The 24,646-nt window shown below is 41.4% G+C and overlaps 1 protein-coding gene across 5 annotated transcripts in view; it reads right to left on the reverse strand.

Annotated features, from left to right (window-relative positions):
* The window catches only part of LOC126293291 (F-box/LRR-repeat protein 7-like), a 137,573-nt gene that overhangs the window by 60,948 nt on the left and 51,979 nt on the right, over window positions 1-24,646 (reverse strand). For all 5 annotated transcript variants that reach the window (XM_049986412.1, XM_049986413.1, XM_049986414.1 and 2 more), the window contains exon 2: window positions 16,473-16,955. In XM_049986412.1, coding sequence (XP_049842369.1) covers window positions 16,473-16,864 — 392 coding nt within the window. In that variant the 5' untranslated portion in view covers window positions 16,865-16,955. The remainder of the gene's footprint in view (window positions 1-16,472; window positions 16,956-24,646) is intronic.

Below are 24,646 nucleotides of genomic sequence, written 5' to 3' on the forward strand. Positions count from 1 at the left end.
CTTATGTGTAGAATGTCTTTCTGGAAATGCCCTTAGAGGAGCTACTGGGAAACAAACTAAATTAGTAAAAAAAGTCAAGAAGATAGGATTTTAATTGATGCAGGTAAATACAGTGATCCCATTTAAACAAGGAAATAGTGGAAAGAAAATTACAGAAAATAAAAAGAAGTCTGAAAGTAATACGTATCCAAGATATACAAATTTTAGAAAGAATGAAGAATTTTGACTACGGCAGGTGTCTGATAGAATTTTGACTTTTTGTAAACTTATAACCTTTCAGAAAACAAGGAAAACCTTTCCCAGAATTTGAAAATCATACTGTCCACTCCAGAAAAATGGAAAATTTGTTATTTCTAATAAAGAAGTATTCACATTTCGAGCTGTATGCATGGTACATAATGTACTCTTAAACTAAAAACACAATTCTCATCTTAAGCTGTGGCATTTCAATAAAATTTACATTTGAACAAAGCCATATTTCAATTAGATACTATTCACCTATGTGAGAAACCACATTTGTCACTACGAATCACAAACATTTCTTATTGTTATTGTCGTATGAAGTACCCAAGTCTCATTTATTAGAATTCTTGGGAATGTAAACATGAAACAAAAATTTACAGCAATGTTTCAGAAGCAGGGATCCCTGTGATGCATACATACTTTTTCTGGCTGTCTTACTGTGTTCCCAAGCCTCATTTGTCAGCAGTCTTGGGAACAGACTCGCAAATATGCCCTCAGTGTTCCACATGAACTTTGTGTGACATGGGATTAAGAAATCCAGGGATCCAATGCTCTTGCAGTACAATTTCAGTGGTTTTGATTTCTATACTGCATGTTTTTCTCTGACTCATCTACTTATTTTTGCGAAATATCTTCTACTGTCATTCTTTCCTCTGTGTCGTGTAAAGAATTATGTAAAAGTAAGTCAATCAATGCATAGGTTAATACAGCGATTTCACAGTAGTAATTAAAATTATTTCTGTGGTATAAATGTTAAAAATTGAGAAAAGTCATGAATGTTGAAGATAGTAACATGTAGTTACTGTTCATATTTCCAACAGAAAACGAAATCAGATTTATTGCAAAGGAATTTGCCAGGTGTGAAGTTACTACAGAATCATCACTATTCTTGAGGAACATAAATAATTTTTTCTTACTGACTGGATAAAATTCTAAGTACCATTTCTTTTGTACTTTGACAACTATGTGAGTCAATAAGAAATTTACACTGAAAGAAAATATAACGAGATTTAAACCAGTGTTACATTTTTTTATGGTTTCTTCAAAAGACCACCCAACAGAATTATTACTTAAGCTTCTCAATTCTTAGGAGCTTCAATATCATAAAGATTAGGAACGCCAGTAAATTATTTTTGTAATACTTTTGAAAATATGTTCCTATGCTGTTATCAACTTAGAGAATATGAAATTATCTGATATAAGCAAGTTATATTTTTCACAGTTAAAATCTGGTTAATTAACTGAAGATAGAAATTAATGTAAAAGGAGAAACTATAATTCATAGGATCCTACAGTCTTGTGCAAATTTGGGCATGGTATTGTGGGTGAGGGGAGGGTATATGGAGTACAGTCCAAGGCAGTATGGCTATAACTAACGTACAACTCAATACATATTTTGCTCTTATAATATTTTGTAACATTGGTAAATCAATTTTCTCAATGACCGTTTATCAATTTATTTCTATGTTTGGGGACTCATATTTCTTATGTCACATTTGTTTATCTACTTTTATTTCTGAAAGCCTATGTCTCTGCATTTTCGAGTTACTAAGGAGAAACACTGACGATCATATGTAACTAATTGTTTCCATTTGCCAGTTATCAGAAGAGAATTTTGATGTTAACATAAAAAGCTGTTAAAAACTCACTGTAATTTTTTGTTTGATGTTAACTATTCTACAAATATTTCATCTGTGACAAATTCTGATACAAATGATACTCTACGGTCTGTCTAATTAAGATTTTTATGTCATTGGTTATGTTTCTCTCTCTGAGAGGTTGGTAGTGAGCTGTGGAGGAGACAAGTTGTTTTTTTAACTGTATTATTGACCTGACATAGGAAACGAAGCATTACTTGAAGAATGTCATACCTTTTTAAGTATAAAAGTATTTCAAAATAATTTTCTTGCATGAATGTGCGCTCTTTTATTAAAGAAATGTTTTAAATTGTCTAAGAAAAATGTAATTAAACATGTATAAACCGTAAATTCACACCAACAAAATCAGAAAAATCAGCCTATGGATGAAATGATTTGACGGAACTGTATTTTCATATGTTTTACAAACAACTGAGCTGCTCTCAGGAAATTGAAACTCACTTCTTTTCTTGTCTCTGTCTAACTGAGCAAACAGTCCGTGTAGGTGTCTCCGTAGTACATATAATTTTCACTTATAATGAAATATGTTAAAGGTTTACATTCTTGTTTCCTCTTATAGATAAATGTTCTCTCCACAATTATTAAATTGTATGTGTCTTATGGTTTTTTTAATATTTATTTCAGAAAAGCTAACTGCAACCGTGAGCTCAGCAGATCATGGAACACAGACATAATGTGCCAAACACAATTCCTGTTCTGCCACTGACTTCATTTTGCTATAAGCAAAGAGCATATCTGACATTATGTGTGGATCATTTAACTATGACTTGTGACCACGTTCAGCAAGCGTAAATTATGTATGATATGGCCAGTGTCTTCAAATTGTGAATCTACTACTCTTGCTTCTGTCAGATAAAATCTATACAGAAGTGATGGTGATGTTAAATTACTACAGCTTGTAAATGGTGAAAACTTCAGGAGCCAATTTTATTCTGAAATCACTGTGTCCTTTGTAGATCCGTATCAGATGCAGTGGGAAGGATGTGCACCATCATCAAGAATGACTTTTGCTCCACTGCTCAAAAAGAGAGAATTTAAATTCATTTGCAACTTCATTTTTACAAATTTTTCTATTTGTTCAAATACCAGAGCAAAGTGTATAAAGAGGCAAGCCTTCAACTTATCTCCATTGCATCCATGTGCAATATACTGTCTTTGTATGAAGAAATGTGAAAATAATTATGTGCTTATTCTAGAGAGAGAGAGAGAGAGAGAGAGAGAGAGAGAGAAAGAGAGAGAGAGAGAGAGAGAGAGAGTGTGTACATATTATGGTAATTTCAAAGAGTGTTCCATTTTGAAGTGATTTCATTTATACCTAATTACATTATTTATATCTAAAAACAAAGATGATGTGACTTACCAAACAAAGGTGCTGGCAGGTCGATAGACACACAAACATACACACAAAATTCAACCTTTCGCAACCAACGGTTGCTTCATCAGGAAAGAGGGAAGGAGAGGGAAAGACGAAAGGATGTGGGTTTTAAGGGAGAGGGTAAGGAGTCATTCCAATCCCGGGAGCGGGAGGGGACAGGTACACACACACACACACACACACACACACACACACACACATTTGTAAAGGCCTATTTTTTATTTATTTTTTAGAACACGACAGAACTGCATTACTGACAATTTTGTTGGCTGAAGGAATTACAACCAAATATTAAGAGTAAGAAGATTACCACATTGTTGTTTAAATTTCCAAGAAGCGGGAACCCCCTTGGCGAAATCATAGCACATTTTATTTCAGGACAACAAGCAGCAACAACAACAACAACAACAACAACAGGAGCAGCAATAACTGTAGTGGCTGGTGCTACTGCTACTACTATTACAAACTTAAAGACAGTGATATTTACAACTACTGATTTTCATTATGTGCAGTGTTAACTAAATCGATCTAGAGCTTGTGCCATGCCAATTGCTTTAATCCAGTTTATATTTTGTGTGCACAGACAGAATTTATTATTCTTTCACTACGACTGCTATTCAACAATATTTTAATTATAGAGTGGACCAGGAGACTTAAGCCACTGTATGTAAAGTGAGCTATAAATTGAACTAGAGTGATGAAAAACCTTATAGGAAGTTGGAAGTGAAATTACAAAAGGATAATTAATTTAAAATCACTATGTTTTTTTCTTTAAGAAGTCTCGTTCTTTGAAGGTGTATGAAGATGGTTGTATAACCATCACAAAGCTATAACAGTGTATGACAGACAGTATGCATATATTCTCCTAAGCAGAGCTGTTTTTCTGGGGGAATGCTGGGGGATGCGCACCGCTAAACTTTTTTGTTGACAAAGTAATTTTTAAAGTAATTTTTTTACAATGTTGAGAACTTGGAAGAGTGCCAAAGATTTATTTAACTGACGTAAATTTTTTACTTCATTTTTAGTGTTGGTAATTGCAATACGGACGATACTAGTGCAGTTTTTGGTGGGAAAAGCGATGTCATTGACTGTTTCAAGCATTTCTAAGCTGTGGCAACTGTTCTCGACAACTGAATAGCTGGCAGCCAGTTCGGCAAGCCTGTAGTGCCCTCGCCCGCTAACAGTGGGTGATGGTAGTGCTAAACGGATATGCGTATGCTCAAACGCTGAGATACCAATAGCTGTCTCTACAGTCCCGCTACCACGATCCTTCGCGATTCATTGCCATCTTTGTTTTGTTGTTCTTTTTTTGTTTCCATTTGCTGTTTCGTTCTTGTCGGTTGTGCGAAGTTTTACAATGTGTCCTGTGTTTCGTTGCAGCTTGTAAGTTAAGTTGGAGGTGAGAGATGAGCAGGAAACTAACAAACTATTTTACTTGTTCTCCTGCATCTAAAAAACCAAAAACTGCCAATAACTCATCTGCGAGTGAAAAGCCAGGAAGTTCAACATCAGTGGATGACAAAAGTGAAAGTATAAACCTAAGCACTGAACCTACATGTGAAAATGCAGTGAATGAATGTGTGTGTGATAGAAAACTAAATGATCATCCAGAATGTTAGACTTTGGAACAAAAAATTGCATTTTGTGAGAAAAATGACTGGTTGATCGTTTCAAACAAAAAAACTTGGCTGCAGAATTTGCAAAGAAGTAGGAAGTTTATGTGTAGAAAGAAATAAACAAGGTATGAACATTGCACAGTGTTGGGGTACAGTATCTGTGTCATCTTCAGGTGGTTCCAGAAAAGAGGAAATGGTTTCTTTGCGTAAAGTCAACTGAAGAGTCCAATGCCATTTTTTTTTTTTTAGTTCAACATGTTGATGACGCCATGGCTAAAGCAGACGGGTGGTATCCCACGCTTCAGTTATAAGTAATTTTCGCTGCATTACATCCAATGTCAGAGTACCCTCAAACTTTTTTTTAGGAAAACAGCACTGCTCCTAAGTGAGGGAACATCTGTTTTCAGACAACACTTGTTTGTAGTCAGAAAATCATTACACATTTGATGAAATAACTTGATCATGCACTTAGTATTTTCCTTTAGTTTCAAAAAGCAACCTAAACACTGACATACTAATATTATTATTTCACAAATGAACATTATATTTGGTACATATCAATACACAATATCAATATTTTTGTTTCAATACACACACCTGGTACAAGTTAACAACATAAGAACCTCCGCAATATGGATCTATGGAACAAAAGAGTTTCTCTAATCTAATGCAATAGGATGCCCCATTTGTGTGTTCTGTTAAGTGTGTAAATTTACGTTTCTGTACATTTAAATGAAGTTGCCAATCTTTGCACCACTATGACATCTTATCATAATGTGACTGAATATTTGTGCAGATTTTGGACAGTAATTCTTCACAAATAACCACATCATCTACGAACAGACTGATGTTGCTGTTGGTAGTGTCTGCAGGTCATCAATACACAACATTAAAATTAGAGGCCCATCACACTTACTTGCACTTCTGTTAATGACTCTCCATCCAAGGAGACATGCTGCACCCTCCTGACAGTGAAATGTGTGCCTTTCAAGATTTGTGAAAAAAGCATGGGTTTGGCTTCACATGACAGAGGTTTTCAGAATTAATGCCGCTTGGCGGCACGGAGGCGTTCCTCCTGTTCGAGATACCTAACTATGACTGTGTTCAGAATAAGTTCTGAAATTCTGGAAAAGGTCCATGTCAATGATAGTGGGCAGTAGCTTTGTAGACCACTGTTGTTACCCTCCCAACAAACAAGCATGATCTGTGCTTCCTATCCATGACAACTAACAGCTTTTCTGTTGAAGTGACCGACAGTCTATTACGGCTAAATAAAGGGCTAACCCAGTTGCAGTTGATAGGGATTCCATCAGGCCCTGGGACCTTGTTTAATTTTAGCAATTTCCAGTGGTTTCTTAACACTGCTTATTATAATAGCTATATCAATCCCCCTGCAGTAATGTGTGAAACTGGGATAGTAATCTGGACATCAGCATTTCTGCTTTGCTTTGCTAAACTAAATATCAGTTCCTGTAACATCCGTAAATGTCTGACTACAATTTGGTTTTGTTATGGAGAATAAAGGCTTACTACTTTTCCTCCACAAAGCTGTTTATTGTTCTAATTTACTTGCTATTGACTTCAAAGCTACTATGGCTTTATATTCGGGCACTTAAGCACTGTGGTGTAGCACAGAAAGTACACTATATGATCAGAAGTATCCAGACACCCCCAAAAACATAAGTTTTTCATATTAGGTGGATTCTGCTGCCACCTACTGCCAGGTACTCCATATTAGCGACCTCAGTAGTCATTAGACATCGGTGAAAGAGCAGAATGGGGTGCTCTGTGGAACTCACGAACTTCAAACTTGGTCAGGTGATTGGCTGTCACTTGTGTCATATGTCTGTACGCGACATTTCCACACTCCTAAGCATCTCTAGGTCCACTGCTTCCGATGGGATAGTGAACTGGAAATATGAAAGGAGACTTACAGCACAAAAGCGTACAGACTGACCTCGTCTGATGATTGACAGAGACCGCTGACAGTTTAAGAGGTTCGTAATGTGTAATGGGCAGACATCTGTCCAGACCATCACACAGGAATTCCAAACTGCATCAGGATCCACTGCAAGTAATATGACAGTTAGGTGGGAGGTGAGAAAACTTTGATTTCATGGTCGAGTGGCTGCTCATAAGCCACACATCACGCTGGTAAATGCCAAATGACGCCTTACTTGGCATATGAAGCGTAAACATTGGATGATTGAACAGTGGAAAAACATTGTGTGGAGTGTCAAATCACGGTACACAATGTGCTGATCCAACGGCAGGGTGTGGGTATGACGAATGCATGGTGAATATCATCTGCCAGCGTGTGTAGTGTCAACAGTAAAATTGGCAGGTGATGGCATTATAGTGTGGTTGTGTTTCTCATTTGGGGGGGGGGGGGGGGGGGGCTTGCGCCCCTTGTTGTTTTGCAGGGCATTATCACAGCACAGGCCTACACTGATTTTTTAAGCACCTTCTTGCATCCCACTGTTGAAGAGCAATTCGGGGATGGCGATTGCATCTTTCAACACAATCGAGCGATAATGCACGGCCAGTAGCGAACTGGTTACACGACAGTAACATCCCTGTAATGGACTGGTGTGCACAGAGTCCTGACCTGAATCCTATTGAACACCTTTGGGATGTTTTGGAATGCCGACTTCGTGCCAGGCCTCACTGACAGACATCGATACCTCTCCTCAGTCGAGCACTCCTAGATAAGTGGGCCGCCATTCCCTTCCAGCACCTGATTGAACATATACCTGCGAAAGTGGAAGCCGTCATCACGGCTAAGGGTGGGCCAACACCATATTGAATTCCAGATTAGCGATGGATGGCACCACGAACTTTTAAGTCATTTTCAGCCAGGTGTCCGGATACTTTTGATCACATAGTTTACATAGAGGGTGGCCAGAAACAGTCTGAAAACCTTGTAAAGTTGTTGTAGGATAGGTTGTTCCGAGAAATAATTTTTAAGAAAAAAATTTGATATGTTGCACCATTTTCGAGTTAACAAGCATTGATGTTAGCAATCAGGCCGTCACATGCACAAACTCAAGAGATCACCAGAGATGACATCAAGCGTGCTCTTTATTTGGTTTCCTAAAACCAAACAAGAGATCGATACAAAAACTGGATATGGGATGGTAGTAAGAATTGAACCAAAGACTGAGCAGTCTCGTTTTATCATCTATGCTTTGTGAACAATTGTCACCAGCTGTATCTGGTGGACTGGTTGGATTTGCACACACAACTGCCTTATTGGCCAACCTCAATGCTAAGGAACTCTGAAACAGTACAATGTATCAACTTTTTTCCTTAACAACTGCTTCTCAGCACAACCTACTCTGCAACATCTTTACAAGCTTTTCAGACTCTTTCTGACCACCCTGCACTGCTCTCCACCCAAACATCAACTACTGTGGTAATTACGTGAATGTCACCATTTGGTCGTGGCATTCTCTTTATTTTACATACATTGAACATTCCACTGTTATATTTATGAAACCAATAAAAACAGCTGTTTTCCCACACAATGGCCTAATATTTTCAAGATTTAACATACCTGTAGGTGTTAATAAGAAGAATATTCTGGCCTAAAATCTCCATTATATGTATAGTAAGCCAAAAAGATTCTATATTCAAAACCAGACGCCAAGAACATACCAGAAACAGCGACATAAATCCATCCACAGTCTTCTACCACATGCACACAGAAAACCACAATGTAAATCCCCAGATCAATAAAATGATGCAAATTCTGCACATAACACCAAAGGGCCCAATAATGTCTTTTTTTTTTAGAAGAAATAAAAATCTACATACATACAAACAAATATCCAGACAAAATCCTTAACATACAAACCAACTTAAAACATAAAAATCATACTGACAACTTGATTGAAATTATAGAATGTGATAATGCATAAAACAAATTTACAGGCAAAGACAATGCTACTGAACATAAGCAAAGAATTTATAACTACCAGATATAGCTCCAAAGATAAATAAGTCCTATATTCAATTATATACCATCATTGACTTTCCTGTCAGCTGAAGCTGTCAAACTTACAAAAAATATTAAATAGGTCTTCCTGAATATTGCTCAGCAACAAATTCGACTGCTGAGACATTACAGTTTCATCTGCATTACAACCACAGTATGCAGCTGTGCAAGGTATTACACAGTGATGATGATAAAAATTTGTTATAGCAGTGGATGCAACAATAAGTATATATTAGTTAGAAATAGACAAAGATACATGCACTAACAATTCCATACATTTTCAGATAGCTTGACAATGGACATTGAGCCAATAGCCATGTTTTGGCTTACTAGACATATAATGTCCTTAGAAAATATATATATGAAATAGAGGGAAACATTCCATGTGGGAAAAATATATCTAAAAACAAAGAAGCTGTAATTTACCAAATGAAAGCGTTGGTATGTTGATAGAGACAATAAAAAACACACACACAAATTTCTAGCTTTCGCAGCCCAAGGTTGCTTCGTCAGGAGAGGGAATGTCTGCCTGTGTGTGTGTACATGTGTGGATGGATATGTGTGTGTGTGTGTGTGTGTGTGTGTGTGTGTACCTGTCCTTTCCCCCCCCCCCCCCCCCCCCCCCTAAGGTAAGCCTTTCCACTCCTGGGATTGGAATGACTCCTTACCCTCTCCCTTAAAACCCACATCCTTTAGTCTTTCCCTCTCCTTCCCTCTTTCCTGATGAAGCAACCTTGGGTTCCGAAAGCTAGAAATGTGTGTGTGTGTTTTTTACTGTTTTTATTGTCTCCATCAACATACCAACGCTTTCGTTTGGTAAGTTACAGCTTCTTTGTTTATATATATACTCTAGGTCCAGAAGTCTCCAAAATCTCCATATGTATGCAAGCATCCTGCGACTGTGACAAATGTGCATGATCATATATCACAACTACCATACTTGTTGGCAGTGTCATTGGGCAAAACTAATGAATTGTATCATCTTCTCAAACACTTCCTGATTTTTTACATATATTTAGAAGATAACGCTCCTCAGTTGCTCTAGAACACAACTCCGATAGGAAATTTTGCAGTTCTTTTCTTTTTTCTTCTGAAGTGGTAGGTTTTGCTTCAATACAGAAAAGTGTAGCAAATGGAGCTGGGCAGAAAGAAATTCCAACTGCACACTCAATCCCTGATCTTTTCACAATTTTCTAGATTTCTGTCACCATAAAAAGAGGGGAAGAAAAATTTAAGGATGAAGCTCAAATACAGGTGTGTGTGTGTGTGTGTGTGTGTGTGTGTGTGTGTGTGTGTGTGTGCGCGGGGAGGGGGGGGCACTCACTACAGGCCCTCGTTCAGAAGTGACAGAAAAAGATTAATGATAAAGTAGAAGATTTGTCACTAATAGCACCTGCAACCCATGTATCACTGTCACATTTTCACAACACACAATATATATATATTAAAAACAAAGATTCCAAGACTTACCAAGCGGGAAGGCGCCCGTAGATAGGCACAATAAATAAAACACACAAACACACACACAGAATTTCGAGCTTTCGCAACCTGTGACTGCTTCGTCAGGAAAGAGGGAAGGAAAAGGAAAGATGAAAGGCTATGGGTTTTAAGGGAAAGGGTAAGGAGTCATTCCAGTCCCGGGAGCAGAAAGACTTACCTTAGGGGGAAAAAAGGATAGGTATATACTCGCACGCACGCATGCATGCACGCACACACGCACACATCCATACATACATATACAGACACAAGCAGACATTTGTAAAGGCAAAGAGTTTGGGCAGGGATGTCAGTCGAGGAGGAAGCGCAGAGGCAAAGATGATGTTGAATGACAGGTGAGGTATGAGTGGTGGCAACTTGAAATTAGCGGACATTGAGGCCTGGTGGATAACGAGAAGAGAGGATATATTGAAGGGCAAGTTCACTTCTCCGGATTTCGTATAGGTTGGTGTTGGTGGGAAGTATCCAGATAACCCGGACAGTGTAACACTGTGCCAAGATGTGCTGGCCGTGCACCAAGGCATGTTTAGCCACAGGGTGATCCTCATTACCAACAAACACTGTCTGCCTGTGTCCATTCATGCGAATGGACAGTTTGTTGCTGGTCATTCCCACATAGAAAGCGTCACAGTGTAGGCAGGTCAGCCGGTAAGTCACGTGGGTGCTTTCACATGTGGCTCTGCCTTTGATCGTGTACACCTTCCGGGTTACAGGACTGGAGTAGGTGGTGGTGGGAGGGTGCATAGGACAGGTTTTACACCGGGGGCGGTTACAAGGGTAGGAGCCAGAGGGTAGGGAAGGTGGTTTGGGGATTTCATAGGGATGAAACAAGAGGTTACGAAGGTTAGGTGGACGGCGGAAAGACACTGTTGGCAGAGTGGGGAGGATTTCATGAAGGATGGATCTCATTTCGGGGCAGGATTTTAGGAAGTCGTATCCCTGCTGGAGAGCTACATTCAGAGTCTGATCCAGTCCCGGGAAGTATCCTGTCACAAGTGGGGCACTTTTGGGGTTCTTCTGTGAGAGGTTCTGTGTTTGAGGGGATGAGGAAGTGGCTCTGGTTATTTGCTTCTGTACCAGGTCGGGAGGGTAGTTGCGGGATGCGAAAGCTGTTTTCAGGTTGTTGGTGTAATGGTTCAGGGATTCAGGACTGGAGCAGATTCGTTTGCCACAAAGGCCTAGGCTGTAGGGAAGGGACCATTTGATATGGAATGGGGGGCAGCTGTCATAATGGAGGTACTGTTGCTTGTTGGTGGGTTTGATGTGGACGGATGTGTGAAGCTGGCCATTGGACAGATGGAGGTCAACCTCAAGGAAAGTGGCATGTGATTTGGAGTAGGACCAAGTGACTGTGATGGAACCAAAGGAGTTGAGGTTGGAGAGGAAATTCTGGAGTTGTTCTTCACTGTGAGTCCAGATCATGAAGATGTCATCAATAAATATGTACCAAACTTAGGGTTGGCAGGCTTGGGTAACCAAGAAGGCTTCCTCTAAGCGACCCATAAATAGGTTGGCATACGAGGGGGCCATCCTGGTACCCATGGCTGTTCCCTTTAATTGTTGGTATGTCTGGCCTTCAAAAGTGAAGAAATTGTGGGTCAGGAAAGAGGTTTTTGGTAGGGTGGCAGGTGATCCGCGTGAAAGGAAGTGCTCCATTGCCGCGAGGCCCTGGACATGCGGGATATTTGTGTATAGGGAAGTGGCATCAATGGTTACAAGGATGGTTTCCGGGGGTAACAGACTGGGTAAGGATTCCAGGCGTTCGAGAAAGTGGTTGGTGTCTTTGATAAAGGATGGGAGACTGCATGTAACGGGTTGAAGGTGTTGATATACATAGGCAGAGATACGTTCTCTGGGGACTTGGTAACCAGCTACAATGTGGCGGCCGGGATGTTTGGGTTTGTGAGTTTTAGGAAGTAGGTAGAAGGTAGGAGTGCGAGGTGTCGGTGGGGTCAGGAGTTTGATGGAGTCAGGTGAAAGGTTTTGTAGGGGGCCTAAGGTTCTGAGGATTCCTTGTAGCTCCGCCTGGACATCAGGAATGGGATTACCTTGGCAAACTTTGTATGTAGAGTTGTCTGAAAGCTGACGCAGTCCCTCAGCCACATACTCCCGACGATCAAGTACCACGGTCGTGGAACCCTTGTCAGCCGGAAGAATGATGATGGATCGGTCAGCTTTCAGATCACGGATAGCCTGGGCTTCAGCTGTGGTGATGTTGGGAGTAGGATTAAGGTTTTTCAAGAAAGATTGAGAGGCAAGGCTGGAAGTGAGAAATTCCTGGAAGGTTTGGAGAGGGTGATTTTGAGGAAGAGGGGGTGGGTCCCGCTGTGATGGAGGACGGAACTGTTCCAGGCAGGGTTCAATTTGGATAGTGTCTTGGGGAGTTGTATCATTAGGAGTGGGATCAGGATTATTTTTCTTCGTGGCAAAGTGATATTTCCAGCAGAGACCACGAGTGTAGGACAATATATCTTTGACAAGGGCAGTTTGGTTAAATCTGGGAGTGGGGCTGAAGGTGAGGCCTTTGGATATGACAGACGTTTCGGATTGGGAGAGAGGTTTGGAGGAAAGGTTAACTACTGAATTGGGGTGTTGTGGTTCCAGATTGTGTTGACTAGACTTTTGAGGTGTTGGGGGGAGTGGAGCTGGAAGTGGGAGATTGAGTAGATGGGAGAGACTGGGTCTGTGTGCAATGAGAGGAGGTTGAGGTTTGTTGGAAAGGTTGTGGAGGGTGAGTGAGTTGCCTTTCCGGAGGTGGGAAAACAGGAGATTGGATAGTTTTTTGAGGTGGAGGGTGGAATGCTGTTCTAATTTGCAGTTGGCCTGTAGGAGGATGCTATGAACAGCCGGTGTGGATGTGGGAGAGGAAAGATTGAGGACTTTGATTTGGGATCGGAGTTGATGGGTGCGTCCATTGGCCGAGTCTTCTTTCCCCTTGTCAAAGATATATTGTCCTACACTCGTGGTCTCTGCTGGAAATATCACTTTGCCACGAAGAAAAATAATCCTGATCCCACTCCTAATGATACAACTCCCCAAGACACTATCCAAATTGAACCCTGCCTGGAACAGTTCCGTCCTCCATCACAGCGGGACCCACCCCCTCTTCCTCAAAATCACCCTCTCCAAACCTTCCAGGAATTTCTCACTTCCAGCCTTGCCTCTCAATCTTTCTTGAAAAACCTTAATCCTACTCCCAACATCACCACAGCTGAAGCCCAGGCTATCCGTGATCTGAAAGCTGACCGATCCATCATCATTCTTCCGGCTGACAAGGGTTCCACGACCGTGGTACTTGATCGTCGGGAGTATGTGGCTGAGGGACTGCGTCAGCTTTCAGACAACTCTACATACAAAGTTTGCCAAGGTAATCCCATTCCTGATGTCCAGGCGGAGCTACAAGGAATCCTCAGAACCTTAGGCCCCCTACAAAACCTTTCACCTGACTCCATCAAACTCCTGACCCCACCGACACCTCGCACTCCTACCTTCTACCTACTTCCTAAAACTCACAAACCCAAACATCCCGGCCGCCACATTGTAGCTGGTTACCAAGTCCCCAGAGAACGTATCTCTGCCTATGTATATCAACACCTTCAACCCGTTACATGCAGTCTCCCATCCTTTATCAAAGACACCAACCACTTTCTCGAACGCCTGGAATCCTTACCCAGTCTGTTACCCCCGGAAACCATCCTTGTAACCATTGATGCCACTTCCCTATACACAAATATCCCGCATGTCCAGGGCCTCGCGGCAATGGAGCACTTCCTTTCACGCGGATCACCTGCCACCCTACCAAAAACCTCTTTCCTGACCCACAATTTCTTCACTTTTGAAGGCCAGACATACCAACAATTAAAGGGAACAGCCATGGGTACCAGGATGGCCCCCTCGTATGCCAACCTATTTATGGGTCGCTTAGAGGAAGCCTTCTTGGTTACCCAAGCCTGCCAACCCTAAGTTTGGTACATATTTATTGATGACATCTTCATGATCTGGACTCACAGTGAAGAACAACTCCAGAATTTCCTCTCCAACCTCAACTCCTTTGGTTCCATCACAGTCACTTGGTCCTACTCCAAATCACATGCCACTTTCCTTGAGGTTGACCTCCATCTGTCCAATGGCCAGCTTCACACATCCGTCCACATCAAACCCACCAACAAGCAACAGTACCTCCATTATGACAGCTGCCCCCCATTCCATATCAAATGGTCCCTTCCCTACAGCCTAGGCCTTTGTGGCAAACGAATCTGCTCCAGTCCTGAATCCCTGAACCATTACACCAACAACCTGAAAACAGCTTTCGCATCCCGCAACTACCCTCCCGACCTGGTACAGAAGCAAATAACCAGAGCCACTTCCTCATCCCCTCAAACACAGAACCTCTCACAGAAGAACCCCAAAAGTGCCCCACTTGTGACAGGATACTTCCCGGGACTGGATCAGACTCTGAATGTAGCTCTCCAGCAGGGATACGACTTCCTAAAATCCTGCCCCGAAATGAGATCCATCCTTCATGAAATCCTCCCCACTCTGCCAACAGTGTCTTTCCGCCGTCCACCTAACCTTCGTAACCTCTTGTTTCATCCCTATGAAATCCCCAAACCACCTTCCCTACCCTCTGGCTCCTACCCTTGTAACCGCCCCCGGTGTAAAACCTGTCCTATGCACCCTCCCACCACCACCTACTCCAGTCCTGTAACCCGGAAGGTGTACACGATCAAAGGCAGAGCCACATGTGAAAGCACCCACGTGACTTACCGGCTGACCTGCCTACACTGTGACGCTTTCTATGTGGGAATGACCAGCAACAAACTGTCCATTCGCATGAATGGACACAGGCAGACAGTGTTTGTTGGTAATGAGGATCACCCTGTGGCTAAACATGCCTTGGTGCACGGCCAGCACATCTTGGCACAGTGTTACACTGTCCGGGTTATCTGGATACTTCCCACCCACACCAACCTATCCGAACTCCGGAGATGGGAACTTGCCCTTCAATATATCCTCTCTTCTCGTTATCCACCAGGCCTCAACATCCGCTAATTTCAAGTTTCCGCCGCTCATACCTCACCTGTCTTTCAACAACTTCTTTGCCTCTGTACTTCCGCCTCGACTGACATCTCTGCCCAAACTCTTTGCCTTTACAAATGGCTGTGTGTGTGTGTGTGTGTGTGTGTGTGTGTGTGTGTGTGTGTGTGTGTGTGTGAGCGCGTGCGCGCGTGTACACCTGTCCTTTTTTCCCCCTACGGGAAGTCTTTCTGCTCCCGGGATTGGATGACTCCTTACCCTCTCCCTTAAAACCCACATCCTTTCGTCTTTCCCTCTCCTTCCCTCTTTCCTGAAGAAGCAACCGTTGGTTGCGAAAGCTAGAAATTTTGTGTGTGTGTTTGTGTGTTATTTTATTGTGCCTGTCTACTGGCGCTTTCCCGCTTGGTAAGTCTTGGTATCTTTGTTTTTAATATATATAAACAAAGATGATGTGACTTACCAAACAGAAGGGCTGGCAGGTCGATGGACACACAAACATACACACAAAATTCAAGCTTTCGCAACCAACGGATGCCTCTATACTTCCGCCCTGACTGACATCTCTGCCCAAACTCTTTGTCTTTACATATGTCTGCTTGTGTCTGTAAATGCGGGGATGGATATGTGTGTGTGTGCATGAGTGTATACCTGTCCCTTCTTCCCCCTAAAGTAAGTCTTTCCACTCCCGGGATTGAAATGACTCCTTATCCTCTCCCTTAAAACCCACATTCTTTCGTCTTTTCCTCTCCTTCCCTCTTTCCTGATGAAGCAACGGTTTGTTGCGAAAGGTTGAATTTTGTGTGTATGTTTGTGTGTCCATCGACCTGCTAGCACTTTTGTTGGGTATGTCACATCACCTTTGTTTTTATATACTGAATGCAAAATAAATATTAGTTTCATTACATAAGTCTAAAAGTGGAATGCCTTAGAATATAAAAACAGATGCTGCAAAGATCTAAAATGAAAATAAGAAATAAGGATATCACTCTATAATATTTCTTTCATGCAAAAAAAACTGCACAGATTTTATGTACTAGTGGATTTCTTACCCAATATGGTATTCTTTGTCAGCCCACAACTCCGAATCCTGCGACAGCCTTTTCCAACGGGGACACACTTTCCGTACCACACGTACCAGCTCATTGAAAGACATGTGAGAGAAAATCTTTATCAGTATCTCGTCAGGAAAGTCATCGATGCTCATTTGCCAGGAGCTTGTGGAGGGCGGTTTGCTGTCAGCCACGCCAGAAACTGCAGTTTTTGATTGCTGGGAGTTCGAATTATTTGCAGACACATTTGACTGGGAAAACGTGTTGCCGACATTTTTTTGAGCAGACGGGAGAAAGTATGGAGGAACTGCAGGTGAAGCACCGCTCCAATACAGTGCGAGGTATTCATCGACCATGCGGAATCCAATACTGTGATCATATCCCGAAGCCATTTCACTGCCAAGAGTGCCTTCAGACCTTTGGGTGTTAGAAGGTGCTGAGCAAGGGGTTGTCGCGCAGATGTCTGAAGTATACTTGCAGGAACTGAAAGAAACATAGAAAAAAAATGAATGTCCAAATCTGTATTATAAACCTACCAGTTATATAAATATGTAGATTGAGTTTTCCACAAATACCCATAATGTTTACATAACACACACACACACACACACACACACACACACACACACACACACACACACAAAAATTACAGGACCAGACAGCCATCTTTGAAATAAGTTGTGGTCTTCAGTCCTGAGAGTGGTTTGATGCAGCTCTCCATGCTACTCTATTCTGTGCAAGCTTCTTCATCTCCCAGTACCTACTGCAACCTACATCCTTCTGAATCTGCTCAGTGTATTCATCTCTTGATCTCCCTCTACGATTTTTACCATCCACGCCGCCCTCCAGTACTAAATTGGTGATCCCTTGATGCCTCAGAACATGTCCTACCAACCGATCCCTTCTTCTAGTCAAGTTGTGCCACAAACTCCTCTTCTCCCCAATTCTTTTCAATACCTCCTCATTAGTTATGTAATCTACCCATCTAAATTCAGCATTCTTCTGTAGCGCCGTATTTCGAAAGCTTCTATTCTCTTCTTGTCTAAACTATTTATCGTCCACATTTCATTTCCATACATGGCTACACTCCATACAAATACTTTCAGATATGGTTTCCTGACACTTAAATCTATACTCAATGTTAACAAATTTCTCTTCTTCAGAAACGCTTTCCTTGCCATTGCCAGTCTGCATTTTATATCCTCTCTACTTTCACCATCATCAGTTATTTTGCTCCCCAAATAGCAAAACTCCTTTACTACTGTAAGTGTCTCATTTCCTAATCTAATTCTCTCAGCATCACCCAACTTAATTCTTATGAGCAAAAATATGTAAGCATTTGTTAACACTGTGATACCACGTTAACAGAAACTGGTCTCATTACATTATGTCAGTAAGCTAAAAAGCTAGCAGTTTCCATGGTGGGGGAAGTGGCCTTTCCCAGAAGACTGCTACAACTGCTATACGAGATGGCTAATATTGAGTTTCCCACCTAGCAATACAATGTAACTTATGATGCTTTACATAGATTCCATTTGTTTTCATTTCTTCCATTAATTACTCTAGTCATCAGTGAAAACATAGCTGGGATGAAATAAATGTTTGTTAACTATAACACCACCACTGATAATGAAAACAACAATGAAAAACTTGAATTAACTCTCATTTACGAGTTAAACAGGTTGCATTTAATTATTACAGTAGAGCGTCGATTACCCAAACGTCGGTCAGCCGAACGACCGCTTAACTGAACTGTGTACTCACTCGCACCTGTCACTCTCCCACCCTCCCGTCCATCATCCCCCTCACTCCCAAACCAAGTTTCCGGCAGTAGTCGCCGCATTGGGCCACTGCTGGCGGAACATTGCTTCTAATGGGGCAGCTGATTCTTTCAAAGTCAAACTAAGGGACGTATTAAGGGAAGAAAATGCTCTCGAAAACGTTTACCATGCCGACGAAACTGGACTTAACTGGAAAGATTTACTGAGAAAAACTCTTGCTTCATGTCATGAATTAGCAGCACCTGGTCCTAAAACAAGCAAGAACCGTATTACAGCTTTGCCTTGTGCTAATGCTACTGGAAGTCACCGACTGCCTATGTTTGTCATTGGTGAAACAAAAAAATCGCGTTGTTTCAAGCACGTTAGCATGTCAGCCTTGCCTGTTGTGTACACCTCGCAAAAGAGTGTCTGGATGGATAGTACGATTTTTATGAAGTGGTTTCTGGATGTTTTCGTACCCTCTGTAAAAGCTCATCAGCTAAATAATGGGAAGAGGGAGAAAAGATTACTTCTCCTTGACAATGCACCAACTCATCCATCATGTTATATTTTAAATGAAAAAGACTAGTTCATAAAAATAATATTTCTTCCACCGAACGTAACCACCTTATTACAGTCCACGGATTAAGGTGTTATTGAGACTTTGAAACGATATTACAGGAAGGAATTGTTGTGTAAGTTATTGCTAGAAAGAGAAGAGGATGGAGAAGAAAGTCTCTTAAGAAATCATAAGAATATTGACTTGAAAGACGCGTACTACATGATCAGTGCATCATGGAATAGCATAAAGGAAGAGAATTTGAAGAAAGCCTGGAATAAAATTTTGGACACAGAAGAAAATTCATAAGGTATGATTGAAAATGACGAGAAGAATGATATGTCCGAAATTCTCGGTATGCTAAAAGAAATAAGATTGCCACGAATGTGATGAGGAAGACGTTCGTGAATGGATGAATATCGATGATGCAGATCCAGGACACCAAATCGTGCAGGACAGCGAGATTGTAAACGTCGTCACTGATAAAGATGACGCCGCCAGCATCTCGTTGATCAGTGCTCCAGAAAATGAAGATGAAAGTATACCAACAGCTTCTGAGGCGTTCACTTGTTTAGATACTGCCTTGTCATAGTTTGAAGCCCAAGATGAAAGTGACCAGTTTCAGATATCTGTAATGAAAAAAGTACGCGACTTAGCTGCTCGTAAGCGTGTAGGCTTGCTTAGACAGACCAAAATAAAGGATTTTTTTAAATGTTAATTTTGTATACGGTGTGTACTGTTCATGCAAAATGTGTATGTCATATGCATTTTTTTTTTTAATAAGCTGTGCCACATACTATATATTCCTACTGAAGTTGCCTTTGTATGTTGCTTTGTAATACTAAAAGAGATGCCTGTTTTTATGAATAAAATTACTGTACAGTACTACTTTTTGGCAAATAAACATGTACAGTACGATTATCTGAACAAACCAGTTTTCCGAATACCCATGCCCCCCAACTACTTTGGATAATCGACGCTCTACTGTTTTATATTTTATTAGCATTCATTGTCAATCACTTCCCATAAATGTTTCAAAATTCCACTGATGACAGGCAGAGCAATGAAGTTTCAGGCAACACTAGCTGTGCCTATTTTGCTGTTATTTTTCACCCAGGCTCATAGCAACAAGGGGAAAGGAAAGAGAGGAGTGGAGCATGTTTCAGTTAAGCATAGTTTCAGTCTGTTACAAGCGGTGTTCTGTGTGTGTGCACTGGAACTGTGTGTTACTGAAGTGTTGTTAGTGCGTATAGTGATTGTAATTCCTGTGATTCAATATCCCTCACAGATGTGTAAACAGTGTTGACAATTCTACATCTACATCTACATGATTACTCTGCAATTCACATTTAAGTGCTTGGCAGAGGGTTCATCGAACCACAATCATACTATCTCCCTACCATTCCACTCCCGAACAGCACGTGGGAAAAACAAACACCTAAACCTTTCTGTTCGAGCTCTGATTTATTTTATTTTAATGATCATTCCTACCTATTTAGGTTGGGCTCAACAAAATATTTTCGCATTCAGAAGAGAAAGTTGGTGACTGAAATTTCTTAAATAGATCTCGCCGTGACGAAAAACGTCTTTGCTTTAATGACTTCCATCCCAACTTGCATATCAAATCTGCCACACTCTCCCCCCTATTACATGATAATACAAAACGAGCTATCCTTTTTTGCACCCTTTCGATGTTCTCCGTCAATCCCACCTGGTAAGGATCCCACACCGCGCAGCAATATTCTAACAGAGGACGAACGAGTGTAGTGTAAGCTGTCTCTTTAGTGGACTTGTTGCATCTTCTAAGTGTCCTGCCAATGAAACACAACCTTTGGTTCGCCTTCCCCACAATATTATCTATGTGGTCTTTCCAACTGAAGTTGTTCGCAATTTTAACACCCAGGTACTTAGTTGAATTGACAGCCTTCAAAATTGTACTATTTATCGAGTAATCGAATTCCAACGGATTTCTTTTGGAACACATGTGGATCACCTCACACTTTTTGTTATTTAGCGTCAACTGCCACCATACAGCAATCTTTTCCAAATCGCTTTGCAACTGATACTGGTCTTCGGATGACCTTACTAGATGGTAAGTTACAGCATCATATGCGAACAACCTAAGAGAACTGCTCAGATTGTCACCCAGGTCATTTATATAGATCACGAACAGCAGAGATCCCAGGACGCTTCCCTGGGGAACACCTGAAATCACTTCAGTTTCACTCTATGATTTGCCGTCTATTACTACGAACTGCAACCTTCCTGACAGGAAATCACGAATCCAGTCGCACAACTGAGATGATACCCCATAGGCTCGCACCTTGATTAGAAGTTGCTTGTGAGGAACGGTGTCAAAAGCTTTCTGGAAATCTACAAATACGGAATCAACTTGAGATCCCCTGTTGATAGCGGCCATTACTTCCTGCTAATAAAGAGCTAGCTGCGTTGCACAAGAGCGATGTTTTCTGAAGCCATGCTGATTACTTATCAATAGATTGTTCCCTTCGAGGGGATTCATAATGTTTGAATACAATATATGCTCCAAAACCCTACTACAAACTGACGTCAATGATATAGGTCTGTAGTTCGATGGATTACTCCTACTACCCTTCTTAAACACTGGTGTGACCTGCACAATTTTCCAATCAATAGGTACAGATCTATCGGTGAGCGAGCGGCTGCATATGATTGCTAAGTAGGGAGCTATTGTATTAGCGTAATCTGAAAGGAACCTAATTGGTATACAATCTGGACCTGAAAACTTGCCCGTATTAAGCGATCTGAGTTGCTTTGCAACCCTTAAGGTATCTACTTCTAAGAAACTCATGCTAGCAGCTGTTCGTGTTTCAAATTCTGGAATATTCCATTTGTCTTCCGCTTTAGGGGCACAGTCATCGGTAACAGTACCATCGGCACTGCGCAGCGAAGGTACTGACTGCGTCTTGCCGCTTGTGTACTTTACATACGACCAGAATTTCTTCGGATTTTCTACCAAATTTCGAGACAATGTTTCGTTGTGGAACCTATTAAAGGCATCTCGCATCGAAGGCCGTGCCAAATTTCGCGTGTCTGTATATTTTAGCCAGTCTTTGGGATTTCACGTTCTTCTGAACTTCGCATGATTTTTCCGCTACCTCCGCAACAGCGTTCGGACCTGTTTTGTGTACCATGGGGGATCAGTTCCATCTCTTACCAATTTATGAGGTTTGAATCTCTCAATTGCTGTTGCTACTATATCTTTGAATTTGAGCCACATCTCGTCTACATTTGCATAGTCAATTCGGAAGGAATGGAGATTGTCTCTTAGGAAGGCTTCTAGTGACACTTTGTCCGCTTTTTTAAATAAAATTATTTTGCGTTTATTTCTGATGGATTTTGAAGAAACAGTATTGAGCCTAGCTACAACGACCTTGTGATCACTAATCTCTGTATCAGTCATGATGCTCTCTATTAGCTCTGCATTGTTTGTGGCTAAGAGGTCAAGTGTGTTTTTGCAACCATTTACAATTCGCGTGGATTCGTGGACTAACTGCTCGAAATAATTTTCGGAGAAAGCATTTAGGACAATCTCTGAAGATGTTTTCTGCCTACCACCAGTTTTGAAAAAGTATTTTTGCCAACATATTGAGGGAAGTCCCCACCAACTATAACCGTATGAGTGGGGTATTTGTTTGTTACAAGACTCAAATTTTCTCTGAACTGTTCAGCAACTGTATCATTGGAGTCTGGGGATCGGTAGAAGGAGCCAATTATTAACTTAGTTTGGCTGTTAAGTATAACCTCCATCCATACCAATTCGCACGGAGTATCTACTTCGACTTCACTACAATATAAACCACTACTGACAGACACAAACACTTCACCACCAATTCTGCCTAATTTATCTTTCCTGAACACCGTCTGACACTTTGTAACAATTTCTGCAGAACTTAATTCAGGCTTTAGCCAGCTTACATTTGCAGACAGGCAACACTGAAATAGCAAAGGAGGCCAATAATGCCGCATATTACGAAGGGCTGTATTTTGACTGTGAAATCAGGAGCAGGACAAGCCCTGGGCTTCTCATGTACGTTGATACCTTGTGTCTCGAGTCTTCACTCAAGGTAGAAATATAATAGATCTTCCATTGGCGCTCTACCCATGATCTGGTGAGAACCATCAAATCTTGTGAATGATTGTTACTTTTGTATGGCAGTTCAATTAACAAATGACATTTCCAAGGAAAAAAGTTTTCCTTGACATAACCTTTCATACAATTGACCATGCAGCCAGTGCCTCATGGAGATAGACTGGCTGTTCATGTCCCACCTGATTGTGATAAACGACATGAACAGTATTGAACTAGTGATGCACGAAAACCCTGAAACCCCAGTTCTTCAAAAGATCCTGAGTTTGCCTAAGACAGTTAGTGTATAGAGATTCACATAATAGCACAGTGTGAACTTAACGACAAATCTGGAAATGCCGAAGGTAAAGCTGAACTATTGGCATCAAGACTACAACAGAGGAATGGTCTCAATAAGACGGTAAATGTCACTGCATCCCATAACCGCCATAGGCCATTCCTTCCACTTTTTGAACATGAAAAGAACTTGGTATTTTGTTGTGATGCACAGGGAGTAATGGCAACTATGCACATTAAATATAAAAATGATCAGAGGAGGTTGTCCACCGATTCCTCCAAAGAAAATATTAGATACAGGCTCCCAGGTAGGTGCTATTTTCCTTGACTTCCAGAAGGCGTTCGATACAGTTCCGCACTGTAGCTTGATAAAGTATGAGCCCTTCGGAATATCAGACCAACTGTGTGGCTGGATTGAAGAGTTTTTAGCAAACAGAACACAGCATGTTGTTCTCAATGGAAAAACATCTACAGACGTTAAAGGAACCTCTGGCTTGCCACAGGGGAGTGTTGTGGGACCATTGCTTTTCGCAATATATATAAATGACCTAGTAGATAGTGTCAGAAGTTCCATGCGGCTTTTCGCAGATGATGCTGTAGTATACAGAGAAGTTGCAGCGTTAGAAAATTGTAGCGAAATGCAAGAAGATCTGCAGCGGATAGGCACTTGGTACAGGGAGTGGCAACTGACCCTTAACATAGACAAATGTAATGTATTACGAACACATATGATAGCGCAACAAACACTGGTAGCAGTTACTTCTGTAAAATATCTGGGAGTATGCGTACGGAACAATTTGAAGTGGAATGATCATATAAAATTAATTGTTGGTAAGGCAGGTACCAGGTTGAGATCCATTGGGAGAGTCCTTAGAAAACATAGTCCATCAACAAAGGTGGTGGTATACAAAACACTCGTTCAACCTATACTTGAGTATTGCCCACCAGTGTGGCATCCATACCAGGTCGAGTTGACAGAGGAGATAGAGAAGATCCAACAAAGAAGAGCGGCGCGTTTCGTCACAGGGTTATTTGGTAAGTGTGATAGCGTTATGGAGATGTTTAGCAAACTCGAGTGGCAAACTCTGCAAAAGAGGCACTGTGCATCGCAGTGTAGCTCGCTGTCCAGGTTTCAAGATGGTGCATTTTTGGATGAGGCATTGAATATATTCCTTCCCCCTACTTACACCTCCCGAGGAGATCACGAATGTAAATTTAGAGAGATTCGAGTGCACACGGAGGCTTTCCGACAGTCATTCATCCCTCGAACCATACGCGAGTGGAACAGGAAAGGGAGGTAATGACAGTGGCACGTAAAGTGACCTCTACCACCCACCGTTGGGTGGCTTGCGGAGTATAAATGTAGATGTAGAACTTTTTGAACATGAAAAGAACTTGGTATTTTGTCATGTGCAGAGGGGGGTAATGGCAGCTATGCACATTGAATATA

The sequence above is a fragment of the Schistocerca gregaria genome, chromosome 10 (assembly GCF_023897955.1).
Source record: "Schistocerca gregaria isolate iqSchGreg1 chromosome 10, iqSchGreg1.2, whole genome shotgun sequence".
In the NCBI taxonomy this organism is placed as follows: Eukaryota; Metazoa; Arthropoda; class Insecta; order Orthoptera; family Acrididae; genus Schistocerca; species Schistocerca gregaria.